Source organism: Melanerpes formicivorus, unplaced genomic scaffold, assembly GCF_026170545.1.
Source record: "Melanerpes formicivorus ecotype bairdi unplaced genomic scaffold, bMelFor1.0.p_v2 SCAF_7, whole genome shotgun sequence".
Classification (NCBI taxonomy): domain Eukaryota; kingdom Metazoa; phylum Chordata; class Aves; order Piciformes; family Picidae; genus Melanerpes; species Melanerpes formicivorus.
This window is the reverse complement of record NW_027142359.1, coordinates 7,492,282-7,513,608: the sequence shown is the minus strand read 5'-3', so window position 1 is coordinate 7,513,608 and position 21,327 is coordinate 7,492,282. Positions and strand designations below refer to the sequence as shown.

The 21,327-nt window shown below is 38.3% G+C and overlaps 1 protein-coding gene across 1 annotated transcript in view; it reads right to left on the bottom strand.

Annotated features, from left to right (window-relative positions):
* CDC73 (cell division cycle 73) overlaps window positions 1-21,327 on the bottom strand; it is a 119,430-nt gene that overhangs the window by 74,358 nt on the left and 23,745 nt on the right. Inside the window, exons 8-10 of the mRNA XM_068140881.1 lie at window positions 20,204-20,302; window positions 18,876-18,954; window positions 10,474-10,538 (exon numbers count right to left, since the gene is read on the bottom strand). Coding sequence (XP_067996982.1) covers window positions 10,474-10,538; window positions 18,876-18,954; window positions 20,204-20,302 — 243 coding nt within the window. The remainder of the gene's footprint in view (window positions 1-10,473; window positions 10,539-18,875; window positions 18,955-20,203; window positions 20,303-21,327) is intronic.

The following is a 21,327-nucleotide window of genomic DNA, read 5'->3' as shown; positions in this document are numbered from 1 at the left end:
TTCCAGATGGGGTCTCACCAGAATGGAGTAGAGAGGGAGAATCACCTCCGTCAACCTTCTCTTGATGCAGCCCAGGATACAATAGGCTTTCTGGGCAATGCAATCTCAAGTCTCCTTCTTCCAAAGAAAAAGGACAGGGTTTTTTCCCCTCCTCTGGAAACACATTTGCTAGCAGCCTACTTCAGTTAATACTCCCTCCCTACTTACACAGTATGTTTTAAACATACTTTCCAATTTCAATAAAACCTGTAGAAAAGTCATTGCCTTTGTCAATTTTTATGACAATTACCAACAAGGGAAATGAAACCCTCAAATTACTGCTCCCAAGGAGGTAAAGGCAGGCAGTGTTTTTTCCTCTATCTCCTCAAAATGGTAGCACTGAGCCACTCAAAAGCAAATACCTCTAACTCATGGGCAAGGGATGGTATAAGGAGATACCCACTTAGGTGGAAGAGAAAAATATAGAGAAAATACAGAACTTTTATTCCCTATGAAGAAACCCAGAAGTTAAAGTAAAACACAAAACCTCTAAAAGCACCATGAATTTACAGCAACTAGACTGACAGCTAACTACAAGCAATCTTAACTCTTTGCATAGTCACACAAACTTTTGCTTTGCACTTGAACTGAATTTTAGAAGCATATCTGCTGCTTGTGGCAAAATCCCACTCATACACCTTTACAGGGGTAAAATGCCATTTGCCTTTAACAAAGAGTCAAAGCAGCGAGATATTTTCTTTCCAAAAGTACAGCCTCACTCTGCTAAAACAGCAAACTAAGTAAATAAACTTACTAAAGCTTAGTCTGCCAAATGCAATGGTAATGCAAGGTGAAAGCATGCTTTGTTAATGTGTCTAGTTCTGGAGCCCCTATTACAAGAAAGATATGAACGTGCTGGAATATGTCCAGAGAAGAGCCACCAGGATGATCAGAGGGCTGGAGCACCTCTCCTGTGAGGTGCAGGCTAAGAGAGTTGGGGTGGCTCAGTTTGGAGAAGAGAAGGCTCCAAGGGGACCTTATTGTGGCCTTCCAGTATCTGAAGGGGGCTACAAGAAAGGTGGTAAGGGACTTTTTAGGATGTCAGGTAGTGACAGGACTGGGGGGAATGGATCCAAGCTAGATGAGATTTAGATTAGACATAAAGAAGTTGTTCTGGATCTTAGCTAATCAAAATATGCATTTGTAAAAAAACCCAGTTGCACTCAGTTATTTATTAATAATACATTCTCTCGATTTACAAACTGCTTTAGATAAATTAGAAATTTTAAGTACTTCGGCTGTTATTAGAAATAGTAAGTATTGCAGATTAATACAGTGCCAAACAAACATCTGAGAACCACTCCCACATTGAGAAGAAAATCAAAATGTTTTATCCTAAAGAAATTCACATACCATGCATTTCTTAACTCTCAAAGATTAGAAACCAGATTGGTTTTTTACCTGTTCGGTATCTTCAGTGTTAAGTCTCAAGTCCTATATATAGATGAGGTATGAGGTCCCTGAATTCAGCTGAGCAGGGCCTTGAAGGGAGTTTTAGATGGATGAAGACCAAAGAAGCACCCTTCCAGCAGCAGTGATGCAAGTGGTTTCCACAATAGCATATTGCTCACTAAAAACATAAATATAGCTCCAGATGGCAGCTCAGCAGATTGCAATCACAGGTATATCCCGGAAGGTATGATCAGTATTGCCTAAATGCCAGTTGAGTGAGCCATAACTAATGCAGAGTTCATTATACAGTCTTTACAGTCATTTACATAATGAGAAAGCCTGTGCAGACTATGCAGGATCACAAGCAGCAAACCTGAGTAAACCAGGACTTTGTCTATAGATTGCCCTAGTGATAAATAAAAACATTCTTTAACACCCTGAAAGTAAGGAAGCAGCTTAAAGAACAGCTTGTGGCTACATAAAAGACACAGGGAGATTAACTCCTAGATTTAGATGGAACAATAAAATCACAGAGACCAAAATATAGGCACTCTTAATCAAGTACCTTCTTCAATGGTGCATGAAGAAATTGCCTTAAGGGCTTAAAAGTATCACCTCTTTTGCTGTTGTAACTGGACCTCCCAGCTAGTATGTTGCACTATGTTTAAACAGTGCTGATGGACATCACTTCTAATCCACCCCCTCAGAAGACTGAGAACCACGGTTCTTACCTCAGCATTTCATTAATATCTGCCTCGAAAGACCTGTTTCAAATCTGAGCTATGCAGATTTGATGTGCTTAGAAAATACTATCTTTGCCTTGCATATTCTGATGCAGGAATTCATGAATACCTGCCTAAAATACACTCTAGCAATAGCTGTAGACTTGTAAGTGCCACACTGAGGCACCCACTGGTTGGATTCAAAGACTAACAGCCACATACCAAGAGTTCAATATAAGGGGAAAAAACCCACCCCAGAACAAACCCACAAGCACAAGAAGGAAAATACTCATAAAGGACCATTTACTCTGGATTAATTAAGCAGTAGTAGGAAGCATGACTGAGATGTACTTGAGACTGAGGTCTGAGGCATGTTTCTCCAGATGTTGCTAGCAACAATCCAACTTTTCTACTGGACTATGATGCTGTCACATATAAGCAAGTCCTCAAAGCAGAAAACTTGTTTCCACAAATAATGAATTTTATCTTACTCCACTAAGAGTAAATAATCAAGCAGCAAAGTGTCACATGGCCTAGTGACAAGGCTAAAATCTCAACAGAAAAGGAAATCTTTACTCATCTCCAATTAGTTACCTAAATGCATCAGTTACTGCATCATAAATTGCAAAGAGTGTTACACACTTTCAAATCTTTGTTGAAACTCTTACTCAAAGACAACAGGACAACTAATCATGTGATTATTTTAGCAAATGTGGATAGACTTGCAGGAAGGGGAGTCAAAGTGAACTGCTTCCTGGGCCCAAATTTGTCACATGCTCATTTCTACTGGGTTCGTAAGACATTTAAAACCATCTTCAGTAGTTGTGAGTAAGTTATAACACTACCTAATAGCTGAGCTGTTCTCTCCTCATTTGCAGAGCTTCAAGGAGAGCTTGAAAACACAGCTGCTACATATTCTGTAGATGTCTGGAGATGATTTGTAGAGGGAAATACATGCTGACAACATTGTTAGCACATAAGGAGTGTGAAGCATGTGATGTTTGATTTTTAGGGTAAAATAAAAAAGTCTGTAGCTGAAGGTCCTACTGAGCAATGTCCTGTAAAAGTTTCATTAACAGATATTGCATATCAACCCTAATACCTTAGAAACACAAATGAATTTAAGCACCTACATAGGATTCAAGTAGAAAGAACACAAATGGGGCTTCCTAGACACTGTTATTTCAGGCCATGTTTCCAAATGAGCATCTCTTGAGCCACCAATGAAGATTCAAGTCCTTGCACACAGTCTACGTGGCAGATGAGTTTCTCAAGGGATGCTCACAGGGCTGCCAAATAAACTCCCATAACTCAGCATTACATTAAGACACTAATAACAACTCATCTTAAAATTCACAAGATTTCCTGAGACTCTCAAGCGTTTTTTAGTAAAGTGCCATGGATGTCTAAAGCTCCACTTTAACCTACACTCAGAAATACTTTGGATTCTCATACTTGTCACTCCTCCATTTAAATGGCTCTGGGACCTGACAGGCATGCCCACAAGCACAATTAGCACACTGACACCATCAAGTTTTACACAGAGCCGTGGATTCAAACATGTTCATTCAGTGACAAACTACATGGCTCCTGGTCTTGCTCCCTCTTCTGTTCAGCAGTGTCCTGGGCAACAAAGCAACGCCTAACTTCCAGACACGTGAGTGCTTACACAACAGCCACTTTTCTTGAATTTGCAATTCTTAGACTCAAAATAAAATACAATCCATTATGAGGAACAAGACAGGCAGATCCATTGTATTGCAGTGCATCAGCAAGATATCTTGGCACAGATGTATGTAACCTACAACCGCTGAGGAAACGACTGCAGCATTGTTCAGCCAAATGCAGTTTCTCGAAAGCACCAGCTTGACTATTTATACCAAAACTCTTGAAGGGAATCATTTATTTAATGTCTGAAACACAACTGAGGCAATGAAATGCCAACCACTGAAACTGTTGTGTGGACCTTAAATATATAAAATGCAGTAATAGCTCTTGGGAAACCTGGTTGCATTTCATCCATGCTCATTAGGAATACTAAACAAGTAATGCCTATCCTGTTACCCCAGAGTTATGTAAGGCTGCTGGCAGACTATTCTGGGGAAACATCCATTTCTCCAGCTCAAGGGTCTTTTGAGGTAATGGTCATGTCTTAGTCCTTAACCCACACAGACCAAGAATCTTACAGGTATGGTTGAATTACAGTTACAGATGCCTATCATGGAAAAGCTTTATAAACCCAATGAAAACAGAAGTCTCTGCCTCCAGTATCATCTATGGAACACTCTTCTAATTAAGAGTTATCACTTTTCTTCACTTCCTCTTGATGGTTAAAAACTGAACAGCACACCATTCACAGAACACTGGTAGCCTGAGGAGGGAAGCGGGGGCACCAGCAGGCTGGTGTCACACTTGCATGGAGAATAATGACCAGTTTTATGCACAGACTGCAGGAAGATAATGTTCTGCTTCAGAGCTTCTTTCCAACACTTTCAATGAGTCTGTTGTTTTGTTGACTCCTCCTTCATTACCGATGATCTCAAATATTTTAATGAGATTAGGACATGACACAGGAAACTGGTGACATGTGGATATGTAGTTATATCTAAGTAATATTTAAGTTGTATTAAATCTGTTTAGTGTTTCAAAGGTAAGTGTTGCTTATCTGTACATTAAGAGACAATGTCCAGTTTCACTATATGCTTCTGAAAAGTATTTTCAAGTTTTGATACTGAGTGACACAAATGGCAGACAGGTTTGGGTTGGAAAGGACCTTTAAAGGACATCTAGTCCATCCCCCCTGCAGTGAGCAGGGACATCACAATCTTAATTTATCCTGACAAATTAAAGACACACACAAAAAAACCCCACAAACAAACAGAACACACCAAAAAAATCCCTTATGGAGTTACTTACTTACACAGCAGCACAATTATCATCTAAAATATTTTATATAAAAGATGGGCAGGTACCAAGTTGATTACTCTTGTACCAACATGCCTCCTCTCCTATGGCCTAATCTTTATGGCACCAGAAATTTGGCATTTCCCATCATTCTCTTACACAAGAGGTTAAACTTCTCAGTTACAATAATTAAAAAAAAAAAAAAAAAAAAAAATCACTGTGACTACACCATACTAAAAAAAAAAAAAAAAAAAGGAGGGTACTAACAGCAACATCCTTTGATTAATTAATGCTAAAAATATTATACCATAAACTGATGAAAAACGTTGTTTGCCTTAGAGGTGCTGAACCAATCTTCTAGTTCTCTGAAATCAAGCCTGCACACATTATGGCAAACACAGGGACTTCATATCTTACTAGCTGTTTTCTGATAGCACTAAGGAACATATTTGTTCCAACTGAAATTTAATATATTTTCTTTCATTACCTGATAGTCTCCTATGTTTAATCAGGGTAATTTTACAACTGAGAGACTGCCGTAAAGCCTGAAAGTTTACAGAGGAAAGATAGACATTACTTTTGTTAACTTGTAGGAAAAACATTGTCACTGAACTCAGGAGCACTGAAAAAATACATCGACTTTCTTACCAGAGACAAAACTTGCATATCTAAACACAGAAATTTGCATTTGAATTTGTTACAGGTGAAGTGCCTTAACTGAAACTCCCACTAACTATACACATAAACTAGGATGAACCTTCGAGCATAGCCTCAGATTGTCTCAATAGCTTAAAAAACTGCTGTATCCACCTGTGTACTGAACAATAAAAGAAATAATAGTAGTTCTGCCTGCTTATGGGTGCAGATGATCAATGGCAGATTCCATTAACAGCAGCAAAAACAGAAGACAAAGGAGGCTGCCGTGCTTCAGCAGCCATAAATACTAAAAGAAACCAGAAGTCAAAAAAGCTTTCTAGCAATTCAGTATAGCAACTAAACAATTTCTACAAGAGTCTACTGCAGTACTCTGCAGATTTTATTTGCTTGCATTCAAGCTGACAAACACGCTGCATCATAGTTTATAACCAGTCTGGACTCTGAGAATTCAGAGGAAAGTATTCCATAGAACTCCAAAGGCAATCACTCAATTCCTTTCCTTAATACGGAAGTCAGGAAAATTTGAGAAAGATGAGTATAATTGTCAAGGAGAAACTTACATTATTTCTAAGTGCCTACAATCAATACAAAGCATACCCTCAGGTAGAGGAGGATACATTGAAGTACCAATCTGCAAAAGCCAGTTTTAACAGACACTTGTGGAATGAGCAGCTTCTCCCATTTCCTGACATAGGGGCAGATACCTAGTTTGTTCTGATCTTGACATCTCAAGCTACAGCAACAGTTAAATGCTTTGCATGTTCTAGTTGCAGATACCAGCAGTCTAAATTCAATTTCATTATACACAAAAGGTCAGACAGGCTTTCTAGGTTTCCATTAAACACTGGTTTAGACTCCAAGTTAACAGTCCTCTTTAAAAACATTTCTCTTCAGAAAAGCACTTCAGAAGGCTAATGCCCTGAACAGGTCATATTTACACAACAATGAACATGAGGAGGGTATCAGCTTAAGATTCTCTCTCAGCATTCCAAGACACCCTGCAAGGTACAAGAATACCAACATGCTTATCTTCCATATCACTTATTTGATCCATCTCAAACCATAAACCTGATTATTTGAAACACAGAAGTTGCCCTCCTATACAGGGGATTACGCTTTGAAGTGAAGCCTGCAGGTAGATCTGTAGGTTTCCACAAGTTATGCTGCACACTTTGCAACATGAAGCGCCAGGTAACTAGAAAGCAAGAGCTATACCACCATTACCTTCCTTACTTCCAGCACATCACCAATCTAGGCAAACAGAAGGTGCCACAGGTATTAGAAACTGCTCTCTGAGGAAAGTGTTCTGTTAATCAGTACCAGGTCCACAATAATGAAATCATGCCCTCACAATAAAAACTCATTAAATAAGTCAGTTCCTCCTAAGAGAAAGTAAGTGCACCAATTAAGCAAAAACCCTGTTACAGTGAAGAACTGCCAGCAGCACAAGTTATTTTAGCTGACATTACTTCAGAAAAAGCCCACCATTTACCATCTGTTCTGGCACAAATTTTGAATGCTAAGAAAGTTTCCAACATCACTGATGAAAAGAAAGCAGTCAAGATGCAGAAGTTTTTGTTTTGCTGTTAAAAAGAACAAGCAACTTGGACAACTTGCATTTCCTCAAGAACAAACACAAACCAGAAGTTTTGGACATTTCAGAAAAGATCATTACAGAGAATTAAAATGAGGCAGAGTGCAAGTGGAATACAACACAGAACAAATACAAGCTTCTTAGGAATGTTACGTAAGAAGCAGGGGGGCGACTGCAGACACTTGGGTCACTGCTTACACTCCAGGTAAACGGAAATGTCTACAAAGATTTGCTAACATGACCAGACATTTTGGAAGCTAATGGGTCCATCAATCTTTTAAAGAGAAGACTGACCATCAAACCAAACTTTCAATCAGACAAAACAAAATAATTTTTAAAAAAATCGATGTACCAGAAATCCCAACCCCCCAAAAAAAATTAAATAAAAAATGAAAGGATAGGGTGTCACAAGTAAGCCAAAGGAATCAATGCACCACAGAGCACAAAAGCTGGGGTAGATAGCATTACTAATGTTAAACACTCGGCCACCATGCTAGGGTAAATCATCTCTTCCTACATACAGCTTATAACCAAAGTGGTAAGTAGAGCAAAAGGAAAAACACACTAAAAAGTGACAAAGAATGGAAATAAAGTAAAATACATAATTCATCTCTTTCAAGGCAGTATTCATAATTTAAGCCACAGTAAGAAATTCTTAATGCCTTTCTGTAAGCTATTGCTGAGATCTCACTTAGAAGACGCCATGAAATTTTATTTCTCTAAGCTTGGGGAAAAAAAAAAAGGAAAAAAAAAAAGCTGGATTCTAAAAAGAATAGCTACAGAAAGAAAACTTACATGGGAATTGAAGGCTTATTTCACAATGACACTAGTTTAGTCAAGCAAAACTAGAAGTTTTTAGGGATTGACTTCTCTTTAAATACATTAATGGAAATGTCACAGAAGAAACTGAGAGGCTACCTAAGTCAAGGAGAACAAATGGCATAAAAACGAGCCTTTCAAATTTCCTCATTCACCTGGAAATCCAAAGTCTGAAGTTTGAAGACAGCCTCTAACAAAGGCCTACCTAACACTTCAGTTCCTGTGAAGCACTTGATGAGTTCACACAATGGATTTAACAACACTATGAGGATAGTAGTTGACATTGTGCAGGTAAAATGCAATGCCAATTCTATTCTCCATGTTGTTTAGCTAACAAATATAGTGCAATTTTCCATTAAACCTCCAGAGCTACTTTCCCTTTTCCTCCCCAGTTTTGTCTAGCATAAAAAATAGGATCAAACCATGGAAAAAAAACCCAAACACCAACAACCTGAGTAAAAGCATAATATGAAATATGCTAACTGGTAGGAAATTAAGCATTCTATACAAAACAACAATCTGGAGATTATGGGTTAGAACTATCTGATCCATCACAGTGACAAAGTTTAGACAAAACCAGATGATTCTTTCAGTGCCACATAATTAGCAGGTTTCTCTCCCAGCTGAAGCACAAAATCAGAATGTCACTAATTCATGAATGAGATGAACATTTAGGGCACCTTTTTAATAGTCTGGAAAAAAAATAAGGCTCAAGAAAACCCTCACAAGTTTTCTCTTAGAAAAACACCAAATGACAGATGGAGTTTTAATATTTCTCATGACACCAGATGATGCTTTCACTGCAGTCATGCAATACTCCTAAGGTAATTATTTCAAATAACTCTAGTTTATGTTGCAAAAAAGATGTGCTTGTAATTTAATATCAGTTACATTTTCTTTCTTAATGGAATATAGGACAGTTTAGTAACTCTGCCTCAGAACTCTGGGAAGTGTACTGAGTACATGAGCAAGGATTCCTCAGATAAAAAACCTTAACTACTTTTTAATGGAAGAATAAAATAGAACACTTCTAGAATTACTGTGCATCCCCTCACTTCTAGAGGTTTTTATACAGACAAGCTTGAAACATTTCACCATTTCCATTTTACTATAATCTGGTTTTGTTGCTTTTTCTTTCTCATCTCTCCCCACAGGGAAATTAAAACGAGAAAGCTGTTTACGAAGTCATTTAACTAAGTCATTTCAAGTGACCACTTGAAACAGGTATTATAGGATAGAAACCCGGGTTTGGCAGAAAACATTGCTTGCTCTCTCATAAAGCAGCCACCAATTTGTGCAAGGTTCAAGAACAAATATCCAAATGTAATGGGTTATTTTCTTCCTTTACCCAATCAATTTCCGAATTAATTTAGAAACAACAGCATTTAGAACTAAGTAGATCCCTTCCTTTAAAAAGAAAAAAATAAAACACACACAACTGGAAGGAAATATTTTAGTATTTTAAGCCCAGAGGAGGCTGAGAATGAAAGATTTAGGCAAGAATTTTAACAAACAAGAACAAGCTCTAAATGCTTTTAAGAAATTTATGTTCAAGATACTATTTTATGTTCAAATTAGGAGCACAAACTGGAAGTAGTACATGGATTTGGGTGACAGGTTGGACTTGATGATCTTTGAGGTCTCTTCCAACCTTATTGATTCTATTCTGTGTAATGGATTTAGGAGTGTTTAGTGCCATCTATTAATCAGATTTATATAGGTATGCAGATGGCAAAAACCTTAATGAGAGCTCTACATTAGTTCTGTAGCATCTGTCCTACTTACCAGCAGATCAGAACAGCATTTGAGAGTATCCAACCCACTTCCACAAAGTAGACAAGTATTAGCCAAAAAGAGGAAACCTGCCTGAGTGTCTCTATTTATCCTCTGCATTTTCAGCATTTCCCAGTGACATCATTGTAAAGTCATACAAAACTAAACAAATTTTTGTTAGTAAATGCATGGTAGGACATGGAGCGACACTCCAGACGCTAGTTTTACTATATCCATTCTATGGGTGTAGTTGTATTTCATAGACATATGTAAGATTAGGGTATCTTAGTGCAGTTGAGCACAAAACCACCATGTCTCCAGAAGAAGCCACAACATGTGAGCAAAACCTTCCCAACACAACTATTTTACTGCAGACAAATCCCTTGACCAAATATCTCTACACTGCAGAGACCAAATCAAAACATGCTTTATCTTTTCACAGAGAAGAACTGACATCAATTTTGTCAGTCGGCCAAAGTGACCTTGCAGAGCCTAGGCTAGGCTGACAAGAGACAGATATATGGGTAGACTACCATTTCTATAAAACATATTCAAGAAAGACTTTCAGCTTACCGTTACAGACTTCAGAGTCATCCCATGGTAGGTGCCCATGGTATCAATTTTAAAGCCTTCCGTTTCTGCAAAGATAAAAAGTCTCTCATAAATCATGATGACCGTAGGGACGTTTTATCTAAATGGACAACACTGAACATAACTTGGAAATTATTTCTGCAAAGAAACAATCTTGCTGTTGGTAGTGGTTTCAGTTCTGCTCACAACAGAATATCTGGCTAGTAATTAGGAAATCTGTGTTTTCTTCCAACAGGGCCCCATTTGGCCTGTTTTCTGTAAGCTTTTCCTGCTGCAGACTCATTCACACCGCTGCAGAGAGAGGATATTAACTTAAATTCATGACAATACTTATGCAGTCTTGGAATTTCTCTTCAATGCAATTTCATTCACTTCACCTCATTTTCCCAGAATGCATTATAATGCAGCATATTCAACTTGTAGCTGGATTCATGGAAAATACATTTGCTAAGAAACTGGTTTACATGGCCACTTGATGTGATAAATCTCTTCTGGAATGCAAAAGAGCAACAGTATCACTGTCACATGATACAGAGGATAGAACCTGCGGAAGTTCAGACTATCAAACTAGAAGTTATTCAAAGGGTTAGTTTGTATTATGAGGAAAATTTGCATTTTTTTTTTCTGAGTAGTTTTAATCAGACTGAATTTATACTGATTAAGTGTCAGCAACTACAGCCTGCTGCCACTAGCCTCTCTGCTTTTGAATACTTCACTGTTCTCCAGTTCTCAGCATTCTAAGATGCAAGTCAGTTCCTGAATACTGGCATTAGGACTTGAAAGAAAACCTTTTCCCTTTTGTAAATTCCCTAGCCTTGTGCATCTATTGTCAACTGACCTTATCAACCAACCACTCAATTCATACTTAAAATGGCAAGATAATCACCTGACAAACCTTGATAAGCATGCATTTGTCTATATCTAAGCAACTTTTGGGCTATTTCAACTAGACTTGGGTAAGACAACTCACACTGTGCAGAAACAGCTATTCAGAACTGGAATATTTTTGCCATTTATTATACTACTTTCAAAAAATACCCCAGCAGAAAAACCATAACAGACCATAAATAATGCAGAATCAAAGCACTGCTTATACTTGAACCTACAGAAGTCCAAGGGAAACAGTAGATTTTCAAGACCGTTAGAGCTTCTTGCTCTTATCATGAATAAATTAACTTAAATTGAAACCCAGACAACCTTGAAAGCAATGCAGATGTGCTCTCTAGGAAACATCTATGGTTGCTCATCTGTTCTTCCTTTGATGAGGAAGATTATCAGACACTTGTAAGAAATGAGGTAGAAAAGTTTCCCAGACTTGATAACTCTCCAGTGCCTAGAGAAAGATACCCAGGAGTTGCAAACTCATCATACTTGTCTCACAACAGAGAACACAACAGCTGAACTTGAGCCAAAGATAACAAAGGTTCACCTGATCAACACTTGCACAGATAACAGCTTTCCCTGTGACTATACAGGTCACTGTTTGTGGGCAAGGAGCATATTAATATTTCAGGCGGTGCCTGAAGCCTTGCAAAATACTTTGTAGAGCTCCCCTAAGTTGATGAGATGCTTTTGCTGACTGAAGTGGCTTAAGTCAGAGGTGTATAATTCAGGCTGACAGCTGTTTGCAAACTGCAGAAGGTAACCAACAGAGGAAGCTTTTCCCTTCCTGGACTGGCCTATTTTGGTTTCCTATGCCTGTGACATGGAGAATCTCCAGCTACTTCAACCTGATATTCTTCCCAAACTCCAAAGAACACAGATACCCCTTAACAAGACCAGTAAAGTAGCATTCTCCATTGTGCCTAGCCTGACACTGTTCTTTCCCCTTGGCACAAATCCAGTTTCTAGGATTATTTCTACATGTTTGTTCCCCATTTCAGTTATTTCTTTCTACTAGACTCTTTCTATTTTTTCCTCTAACAAAACTTTGCATTCCTTCTCATTAATTAAAAAAATGCCTAACCCAAGTCTCCATCAGCACTGCAAAGGGAACCAAGGTCTAACTGTGCTGCTGGCTCTGTGGAAAGTAAATCAAAGACAAGAGAGGCACCTGGCAGGAAACAAGCCTCTGCTCAACTGCCAATGAGTTCATCTTCTGCAAAAATCTCAAGTCTCTCAAAATCTGTCCTGGTTCATTAAACAAGCCACAATAGCCGCTAACCAGCGCCCTGGCTCTTACCAGCTTCCTGGTCCCAGCTTTCTCCTGATCCTTCCTCCTGGCAGCAGGAGCAAACAATTCAGCTCTCCAAGAGCCACCTGTTGCCTCAAGCTTTAGAGTGGGTGCTCTCGCCTGCTGAACACTTCCAGCAGCTACACAGGCCTTCCAATGCCATTTAGCAGCTACTCCAGTAGTAAATAAACTGCTTCTGATCATATGTAAATAGTGACATTGTGCTTTTCCTTATTCACGTACATCTAAGAGATGTTAAACGGTCAAAGGAAAACATAGGTACCCACTTCACGAGGTCTACCGCAGACCCCACTGTCTGCTATCTGCAGGTAGTGGGACAAGTAAAAGAAACTACCTTCCAGACTGCCCACCAGCTCTCAAATTTCCTGCCTCAAACTCTCAAGCAGCTGGTGTATGTGAATTAAGCACTGCCAGCTTCCAGACAGCCACAGCAACCCTCCTTCAACTGGTAACAGTACAGACACTCTTTTCTTAGAATACAGCATTTTTGACCTGATCCTGTCATGTGCACCATGTGAAACTGTAGCCATGAGCCACTCACTTTTCTTACAGAAATAAACATTGCTACAAGTGACAACCCTGCCACTTGCACTTATCTGCATTTTTTATAAGGTCTCAACTGTTTGTGCACTTGGCCACATACAGAGTACCTTCAGCTCCACTCACTGGATAAAGCCTGTGCCTAGCAGAAAACAAATTCTTCCAAGTCAGGGACTCCACAATTACAAGCTGCATTCCCACTTCAAAAACTGCCAAGAGTGCTAACCAGGTTAATGCAGCTGGTTGTAAAAGAAATTCAAGAACCAGGCTAAAAAGCAGAGAGGCACTTCTTCCACAGCATTCTCTGAGGGCAGTAGCTGACCCTGACACAGCTGCTCAAAAGCAGACCTGGTATACAAGAGGAACCATAGGCCACAAGTAAAGAGGAGCAGAGCAGCAACCTGAAGCACCAGGGGACATGCCCCCAGCACACATCAGTGTAAATGCTGTACTGTACCCTCTGAGTAAGAGCACAAAAGAAACGTGTTTCTCCCCTTCCTCCCAAAGGAGCTCAAACCTGTGGTGCCAAGTCATGTACCAGTAATGAGATGAAATATTAATGCCTGGCCAAGAATTAATTTCTAACTCCAGTTTCAAAATCACAGCTTCACTGGTGGTAGAGAAATTAGTTAAATTATAAGCTTCATCTACTAAGAAAAGGGTATTTAAGAATTAAACAAAAGTATCATGATGGCAAGACTTCAGGCACATTTTTAATCTTGGAATTAGATGAAGAATAACCATTAAAAACACCTACTTGGTAGTCTTCAATACATTGGGATTTTCTATTAAAACCACAGCAAAGCTATCATACATGCTCCCTTTTGGCAAAAAGCAGTCCATATTAATTACTTTACATGCAAGTCTACACTAAAGAGTAAAGAAAGCAAGCAAAGCCCCACATCAGCATATAATGAAGCTGTACAGCAACTTCTGTTTGCTAAATGTCCTCAGTTTCATAAACACAAAAGCATTGTTAAAAACACCAACATCAACAGATGCCTTAAAACCTACATCTTAAGAGACTAAACACTAGTACTGAATAATCAATCCTACATCTCCAAAACCAAATTATCATCAGTTAACATTAAGACTATATCTTTTCTTCTCCAGTCATTGCATGGATTCTGATTACAATTTCACTGTTCAATGATCCAAAGATTGGTTTAAAAAACAGAAAAACAAAAAACAAAACCACCAAACCACAACACAAACAAACTATACACTTTTCCAGTGTGGTTCATCAGCAGTTACCTCTCTAGCATCACCAAGGATTAATTTAAGTGCTTTCTCTCATTTAAAAGAATTAGGTCTGGAAATGAAAACATGCACCCTAATGCATCAGCTTATTGGACTGATTATATCCTCCATCTCCATTTGGGCATATGTTCCATTGCCTTGCACACAAATATTAATGTTCCAATAGGCTTCTATTTGCTTAAAGCCACATTCAGCTAGGTCACTCTGCATTTTGATTCTGCACCTGGTGAAAATCCAGCCATGCAATCCACATGCAAACTTGAGCACTAACACCTTGCCAAAAGAATAAGAACTTTTAAAAGACTTAAATTTATCTGAATTTCTCAAAGGAAATCTAGGCAAACAGAAATAGAACAAAGGAGCACATAGCTGAAATAATGAAGAGCTCAAGTTAAAGTCTTTCTGTGAATTGTGGATAAAAAAGATGGAATAATTTATTAATTTTTTTCAAGCTGCATACTCTTCAAACCTCAGATAGCAACAGCTCTGCAGACTGCCTAGAAGTGATTCACTATTCCACTTCATACTCATGGTAATTAAATCACTGACACCAAATTGAGTTCTACATAAGAGTTTACTGAACACTCCTTTTCAGTACTATACCCTAACAAATGAAAGAAGTTTCATGTCTCAATTTCCACTAACTAATTCATAAAATTCTCTGTACAGTCCATATATAACAGTTCAGTAACAGCCTTAAAAGCAATTAATATCAAGTTCTTAAAACTTTCTCACAGTACTAATAAAAAAAATGAGTAAGTGTGAATCTCTGTTTCCCAGAACTGAAGGTTATCAAACTACCTGGTCACAGTAAGCCAGAGAGACAGCAATCTTTTTCCAAAGGTCAATTTCTTGCACATATTCTCTGCTAAAAAAGACAGCATGATTCCTATAACCCCAAAAATTAATGCAGTAATTAAGTCTAACAATGAAGTCAAGTTTAAAAAGCCTGGATCTCCTGCTACCAGTTCTTCTAGTCTTCTTGAGAAGTGACACAATTCAAATTTAAATACTTATAATGAGAAATATTTTATAAAGAAACTTTCTTAACAATGCACAGGGGAAGGGGCGGGGGGAAGTCTGGAGTCATCTCAAGTTCAAAAAGCTTCATAGTCCTCTGTAATCTGGGCTTCACATGACTGATTGGAACCTAGGCACAATTCAGAAAAACTGCAGCTATGTTTGAAAATCCAACACAACTGTAAGAATAATTCAAACAAAAAATGACAATAGCAGGAAGTCAATAGCAAGCTTTCCTACAGGAAACACTTGGATGTGGTAAACAGTATTCTTTTCACCATTACAGACTAAAACCACATGGCTGTTCAGCAAGACTCTCTCCAATTCACACTAAAATGGACTGAAAGTATTATTTTTCATTTTTAACAACAATTGGCTTCTGCTACATTGAAACCCTAACCAGAACAGTGCTGCAACATGCTGCAAGGACATAAAACATGGAGCAGAATAAAGAATCTTTACTTTGCTATCTATGCTGAGCTATGCATTCAGTAGATCATGAAAATGTTAAATCTTCAAGATTATCATCCCAGCACTATTTCACACCCTGGAATTAACAAACAAGTATGCAGAAAGGAGGATCTCAGTTAAAGCCACACAAAAAACCTGACAGTGTATAGTCTTGAAAACAGTTTAGTACCTAGAATGTCCTACAGAAAAATCACAGCAGCTCGAAGTTTCAGTGTGCCACTGGCTGAGCTGCAAACCATAATCACCAATACATACGCATTTAAATAAGAAACAGTGAGGTGTAGAGGGGAGGACACGAGATACCTTCTTAAGCATAAAATGACATCTGGGCACAGGACTTTGAAATCCTACCAAGATGACCTTTGAGGGTCCCTTCCAACCTGATGCATTCTATGATTATGTTGCTAGAGAAAATAGAAAAGGCTTCAGTTTGAACAAGACACTCTGTGGCATTAATAAAATACCACTAGTAAAAACACACAGGAACAACTGGCATTAATAAAGTGCAGGAAAACAAAACAAAAAGAAGCTGAAGAGAGTAATATGAAGGAATAAAACTACAATGGGAAAAGCAGATAATTTTTAACACAGAACAGAGATCTATGTTGTTGAAGAGAAGACACCATCACTGGCTGCTAGCGTGAAGGGTAAAAACCCAAACAACAACAGGAAGGAAGTGGCAGGCAAGAAAAGTAATTGTTGGGAGTTCACCTCCTCACCTCAAAACCATCTGAACAGCTCAGCATGATGGGTGTGCTGCCAAGTAACATATTCTTCCACTGTGGAAATACCTAGGACGTATGAGTCCTGCTGAAACAAACATTTCTAAAACATTTTCTATGGCATATATCACAGAACTTTAAGAATCTCAAAGAAAAGATTTCTCTCTCCTTCCTGCCTAACCAAACCTGGAGTAACAAGACATCCATTTGAGAAAGCTCTCAGCTACTGACTCAGGGTTGCATAAGCAGTTCCATTGACTGCAGGTGTAGCTGATTATTTGCTCTTCCAGAACAGTACTTTGCAATTACCAACCCTCTCACACTTACTATTAAAGCAATCTAAACTATTCTAACAGCAAAGCCTGTCCCACCTGGCATGAACATTTTGAGTAAGCCAACCAGAGGCATCCTGATACACTACATGAAAAATAATGATCCACCACAAGAAGCAAAGAAATCTGGCTACAGCTCAGCAGCTCACTTAATGCATTTTCTGTTACAATTCCTAAATTTACCATCTTAGCTCTAGAAGCTTTGAATTGTTTATGCTAAGGACGAGACTGTTAATGGAAAAATTCTGTATTAAACCACATGAATATTCAAAGAGAAAACAAAACAAAAAAACAGTTCACCTTTTTGCTGCCTAAACTTTGAATCTTCATGAATACTGTAGTATTATATGAAGCTGCAGATAGACAATAAGCCACAATCACGATGCAACTAGGAGAGGTGAATCCTTCCTGTAGGTTTAATGCCTCAAGGAAAGGCCAAAGAGGTGAAACAAAAGCTTAGAGACAGTGACTCTCTCAGCTTTATTTTAATCCTTGGCCAAAACCACTACTACACAAGTTGTTACACACCTCAAAATTCTCACATGCACAGTCATACAGGGTAAGGTGTGGAAACTCTTCAGAGGGACACAAATCTATGGGGTTCAACTCTATCTCAGGTGTTACTCGTCATTACTAACAACACAGTCAGAATGGTATTATACCAAGCTATAATAGCTATACAATAGCTATTATGCCTACAACTTAAATAAGCATCCTCCTTTCTCAAAACCTCCAATACTGCAAGCTTTCCAGAAAACCACATAATTACAAGTTCTTACTGAATTACCTGGAAAAAAAGCAATTGTTAAGGAACAAAAAAAAGTCTTATTTTACTCTTCTTAATAGCCATTCTGGTTGCAGTCTCACTTTGGCACTGAATATTTGGGGGCCACAGTTCAATTTTGAGATAATTAAGTTAAAAATCCTTTAAGGAACAAGCTCATCTGTGACACATTTGCAAATGATGTGCATGTCTAGCTCAGTTTTAAGCAGATCACATTAGTAGCTTTGCATGGCATAGGAAACCAGTCATGTCTAATTACAGCTTTTGAAAACTACCTGCATAGTGATTTTCAGTCAGTATAAAATTTAAATGTTATAGCTTTATACTAGAATACCCCAGAAGTAAACAAGATCATCTGCTATTTTCTGAAGTTAATTTGTAGCTAAGAAAGATATCTCAAGTATTTCTAGATTCTCTCCTGAAAAAATTCAGATGTTAATTACTGATTCTACATCACTTCCCTGAGTGCTGCATGCATACCTTTCATAAGCCAATCTTTTATTTGAAACACGTTATTTGAGTCACCTAATTTGTATTTTGAAGGTTACCCCAAACTTAGACAACTTGGTATTACACCAGTGCTAGTCTTACACTAAAAATTTCTTCAGAAACACCTAGGAAACTGAAACACAAAATTAACTCCATATGTGACTAAACCAAAGAGAAGAAACTGAAAAATTAAGGCATATAAACACATCCTATAACCACATCTGAGAATTCACATACATGGCACATGAACATTACTCACTTTACCTGGACACAAAATGGTACTAACCTGGCCAAAGCCAAACACTCTAAAACATGACTGCTCGCCTACAGTTTAGAATGACCTTCAGTAACAGGCAAGTTCTTGTACTCAGAAAAGAAAGCCTTTAAGAAGCGAGCATAGGAAGTTTCATTAAAGAAGAGTGAAATTTTTTTGCCTTTTCTTTGACATGCTGTTACTTTATGGCATGGAAAATCCCCTAATAAACTTTATAATTCATCATTTCCCTTTCCCAACTGTTTGTTGTTGGGGTTTTCTTTTCCCCTTTTAAAAAGAAGCATTACACTGAACTTACCCTCTTTGCCTTTGAATCTTTCTTGATCATATCTGTTGTAGGCAGCTGGAATAGGTTGCTTATTTCTTAAGGTGGGATCCTAGAACACATTAAGTAAGATTTGTAAAACATACTGAAAGGTATGTCATGGTCTTTGAACTCCCCAACTATTCCATGGAACTGCTCAAGAGTATAAAATTAGTTTACTTTTGTAGGAGTTCCAATGCATTTGAAAACTTGATCTGTTTCCTTTCAACATTCACTTACAATCTTACAGCAGCAGGCTTCAGAAGTCCATACTGACAGCAATGACAACGCAAGGCAAACTCAAAGTAGCAGTAACAGGCTGTATTCACTAAAATTTGTATGTTTTATGAAATCACTGAGTCTTTGTAATATGTCAAGAATTAGCAGTGGTAGGAGGGTGGGGAACTGTCAAATACTAACTCAATATTAAGTCTTCAACGCACACACAAAGCATTCCTTGCCAGCCTGATTAAGCTAATATTTTGCTAAACCTACAGAATAAACACAAATTGGGAGGAAAAAGACCAATTCTGGGAATAAAAATTTCAGAAAAACCACTAATGTAGAGGCACATTAAATACCAAATCAATCTTTTTTTGGGATGGCTTAGTTGTGCATTCATAGCTATTCTGAATGGGATATTTGAATAGTCCCATGCACAATGTCCAAAATTGAATATAAAGTAAATATTTAAATGTTGGAATTCATCTTGGTACTTAAATTTAGTTCTTTGTTAAGTGCAGGAGCAGCCATACCAAATCCAAGTAAAATTAAACAGCTTCCATAACAGACTGCCACCGAGTTCAAAAATATATTAGGTTTAATAGAATGCAAATGCAACAGTGAATGCCACAATACAAAACAAATCCTGCCTAACACCTAGGTAGACTTAAACAATAAAGCTCTAAGTTTGTCCTGATTTATTACAGGCAAAAGAAAGCTGGTTCAAGCTGTTCCCACTCATGAGTCATGTTCCGGATTCTTAAGCATTTGCTACCCTATCTGTCAGGAAAACAGCAAAACATTTTGTTTGAAATGGCAGTAGTCTCATCTAATACATTTTTTGCAAATAGATGCAGGATGTCACTAGTGTTTGATAGATGCAGAAGCTGCCACTAGCAGTTTAATCTCCAAGAACATACTGAACAAATTAAACCAATATACGCAACTCTAAGTACCAGTAAGTGTAACTTAAGTCAAAGAGTATCTGTGAAGTTACACTTGGAAGTTGTGCATTCCCTGGAACAAAACAAAGGCAAATTTTGTACCGAGTAACGACAAGAGACAGTTCTCACTTTTTGCTGTCACAGCCTTCACCTTACCGTGGGTGCTGTATTCGGTGCAGGTCTTTGCTCAGGTGCTCGACCTTCTTCTCTGGCTTTTACTGACTGAAGAATTGCAAAAATATTCTTGGCAAAGTTCTGAAAAATATATCAGATACCCATGAACCCTGCTGACCATCAGCATTCCACATCATAACCACACAATTAGAGGACACCATTTGGTTAACATGTGCCCCACAGGAAAACAAAACTGACACGCTTATCTCCTACATAGATGTGTTTTCATTACTTTTCTGTGACTGGATCCAAACATAAAACAGTTTTAAGGCACCACTGCTATCTCCTATTCTTCAAGGCCCAAAACTGCAAAATATCACTGGCTTCGTTACACCACCAGATAAACCAGAATCTTCATAAAGCACTTGCAAACTCCTCCCCTCTTGCCTACCACATACTTAGTGTGTCTCTGGAACTATTTGTGCTATAGCAAGAAGGAAAAACTTTTCCTCAAGATTCCCAGGACAACCCTCATCTCTGAGGTCCAGGTACGCATCTGCTAATGAGACCCTCTCTGCTCACAGTCCCTCTATCTAACCCTGCAATACAAGCAGCTTTCCCCCACCTAAGCACATTCAGCTACTCCTAGGGAAGAGACCTTATGAACCCTTGGGAGGCTTCCCCTGACCCTGAATGGATCATCAGCTGAGGCAAGGCAGCCAGGCTGTCACCTCCTGCACTTTCCAGAAAGGTTCTTGTGCCTAGCAGAACATGCATCAGCTGGTTGTTAATAGCTCACAGGCACAACCCTGACTCATTGTGGTACAGCTCTTTTAATATTATCTTGATTTACAGAATCACTCCATTTGTCACCATGTAATTTAAGCAGCAGAGCCTTTCATTTTAAATTGGAGAAAGTAAGTACAGGAATCACATTCACAAATCTTTGAGTCAAGACCAATCCAGGATAATTCTAATAACATCTTGCAGTGTTTTGCCAGATAACCAAGTCATTGAAGCACAACTGAACAAGTGATGTTGATCAAGGTTTTCAAAACACATTCCTCCTGGTAATATTAGTAGGACTGATTTATTCTAAACACAAATGTAAATGCTAATTAAACTTTTGAAAAGCATATGCTTATTACAGTACCACTCAACGGGCA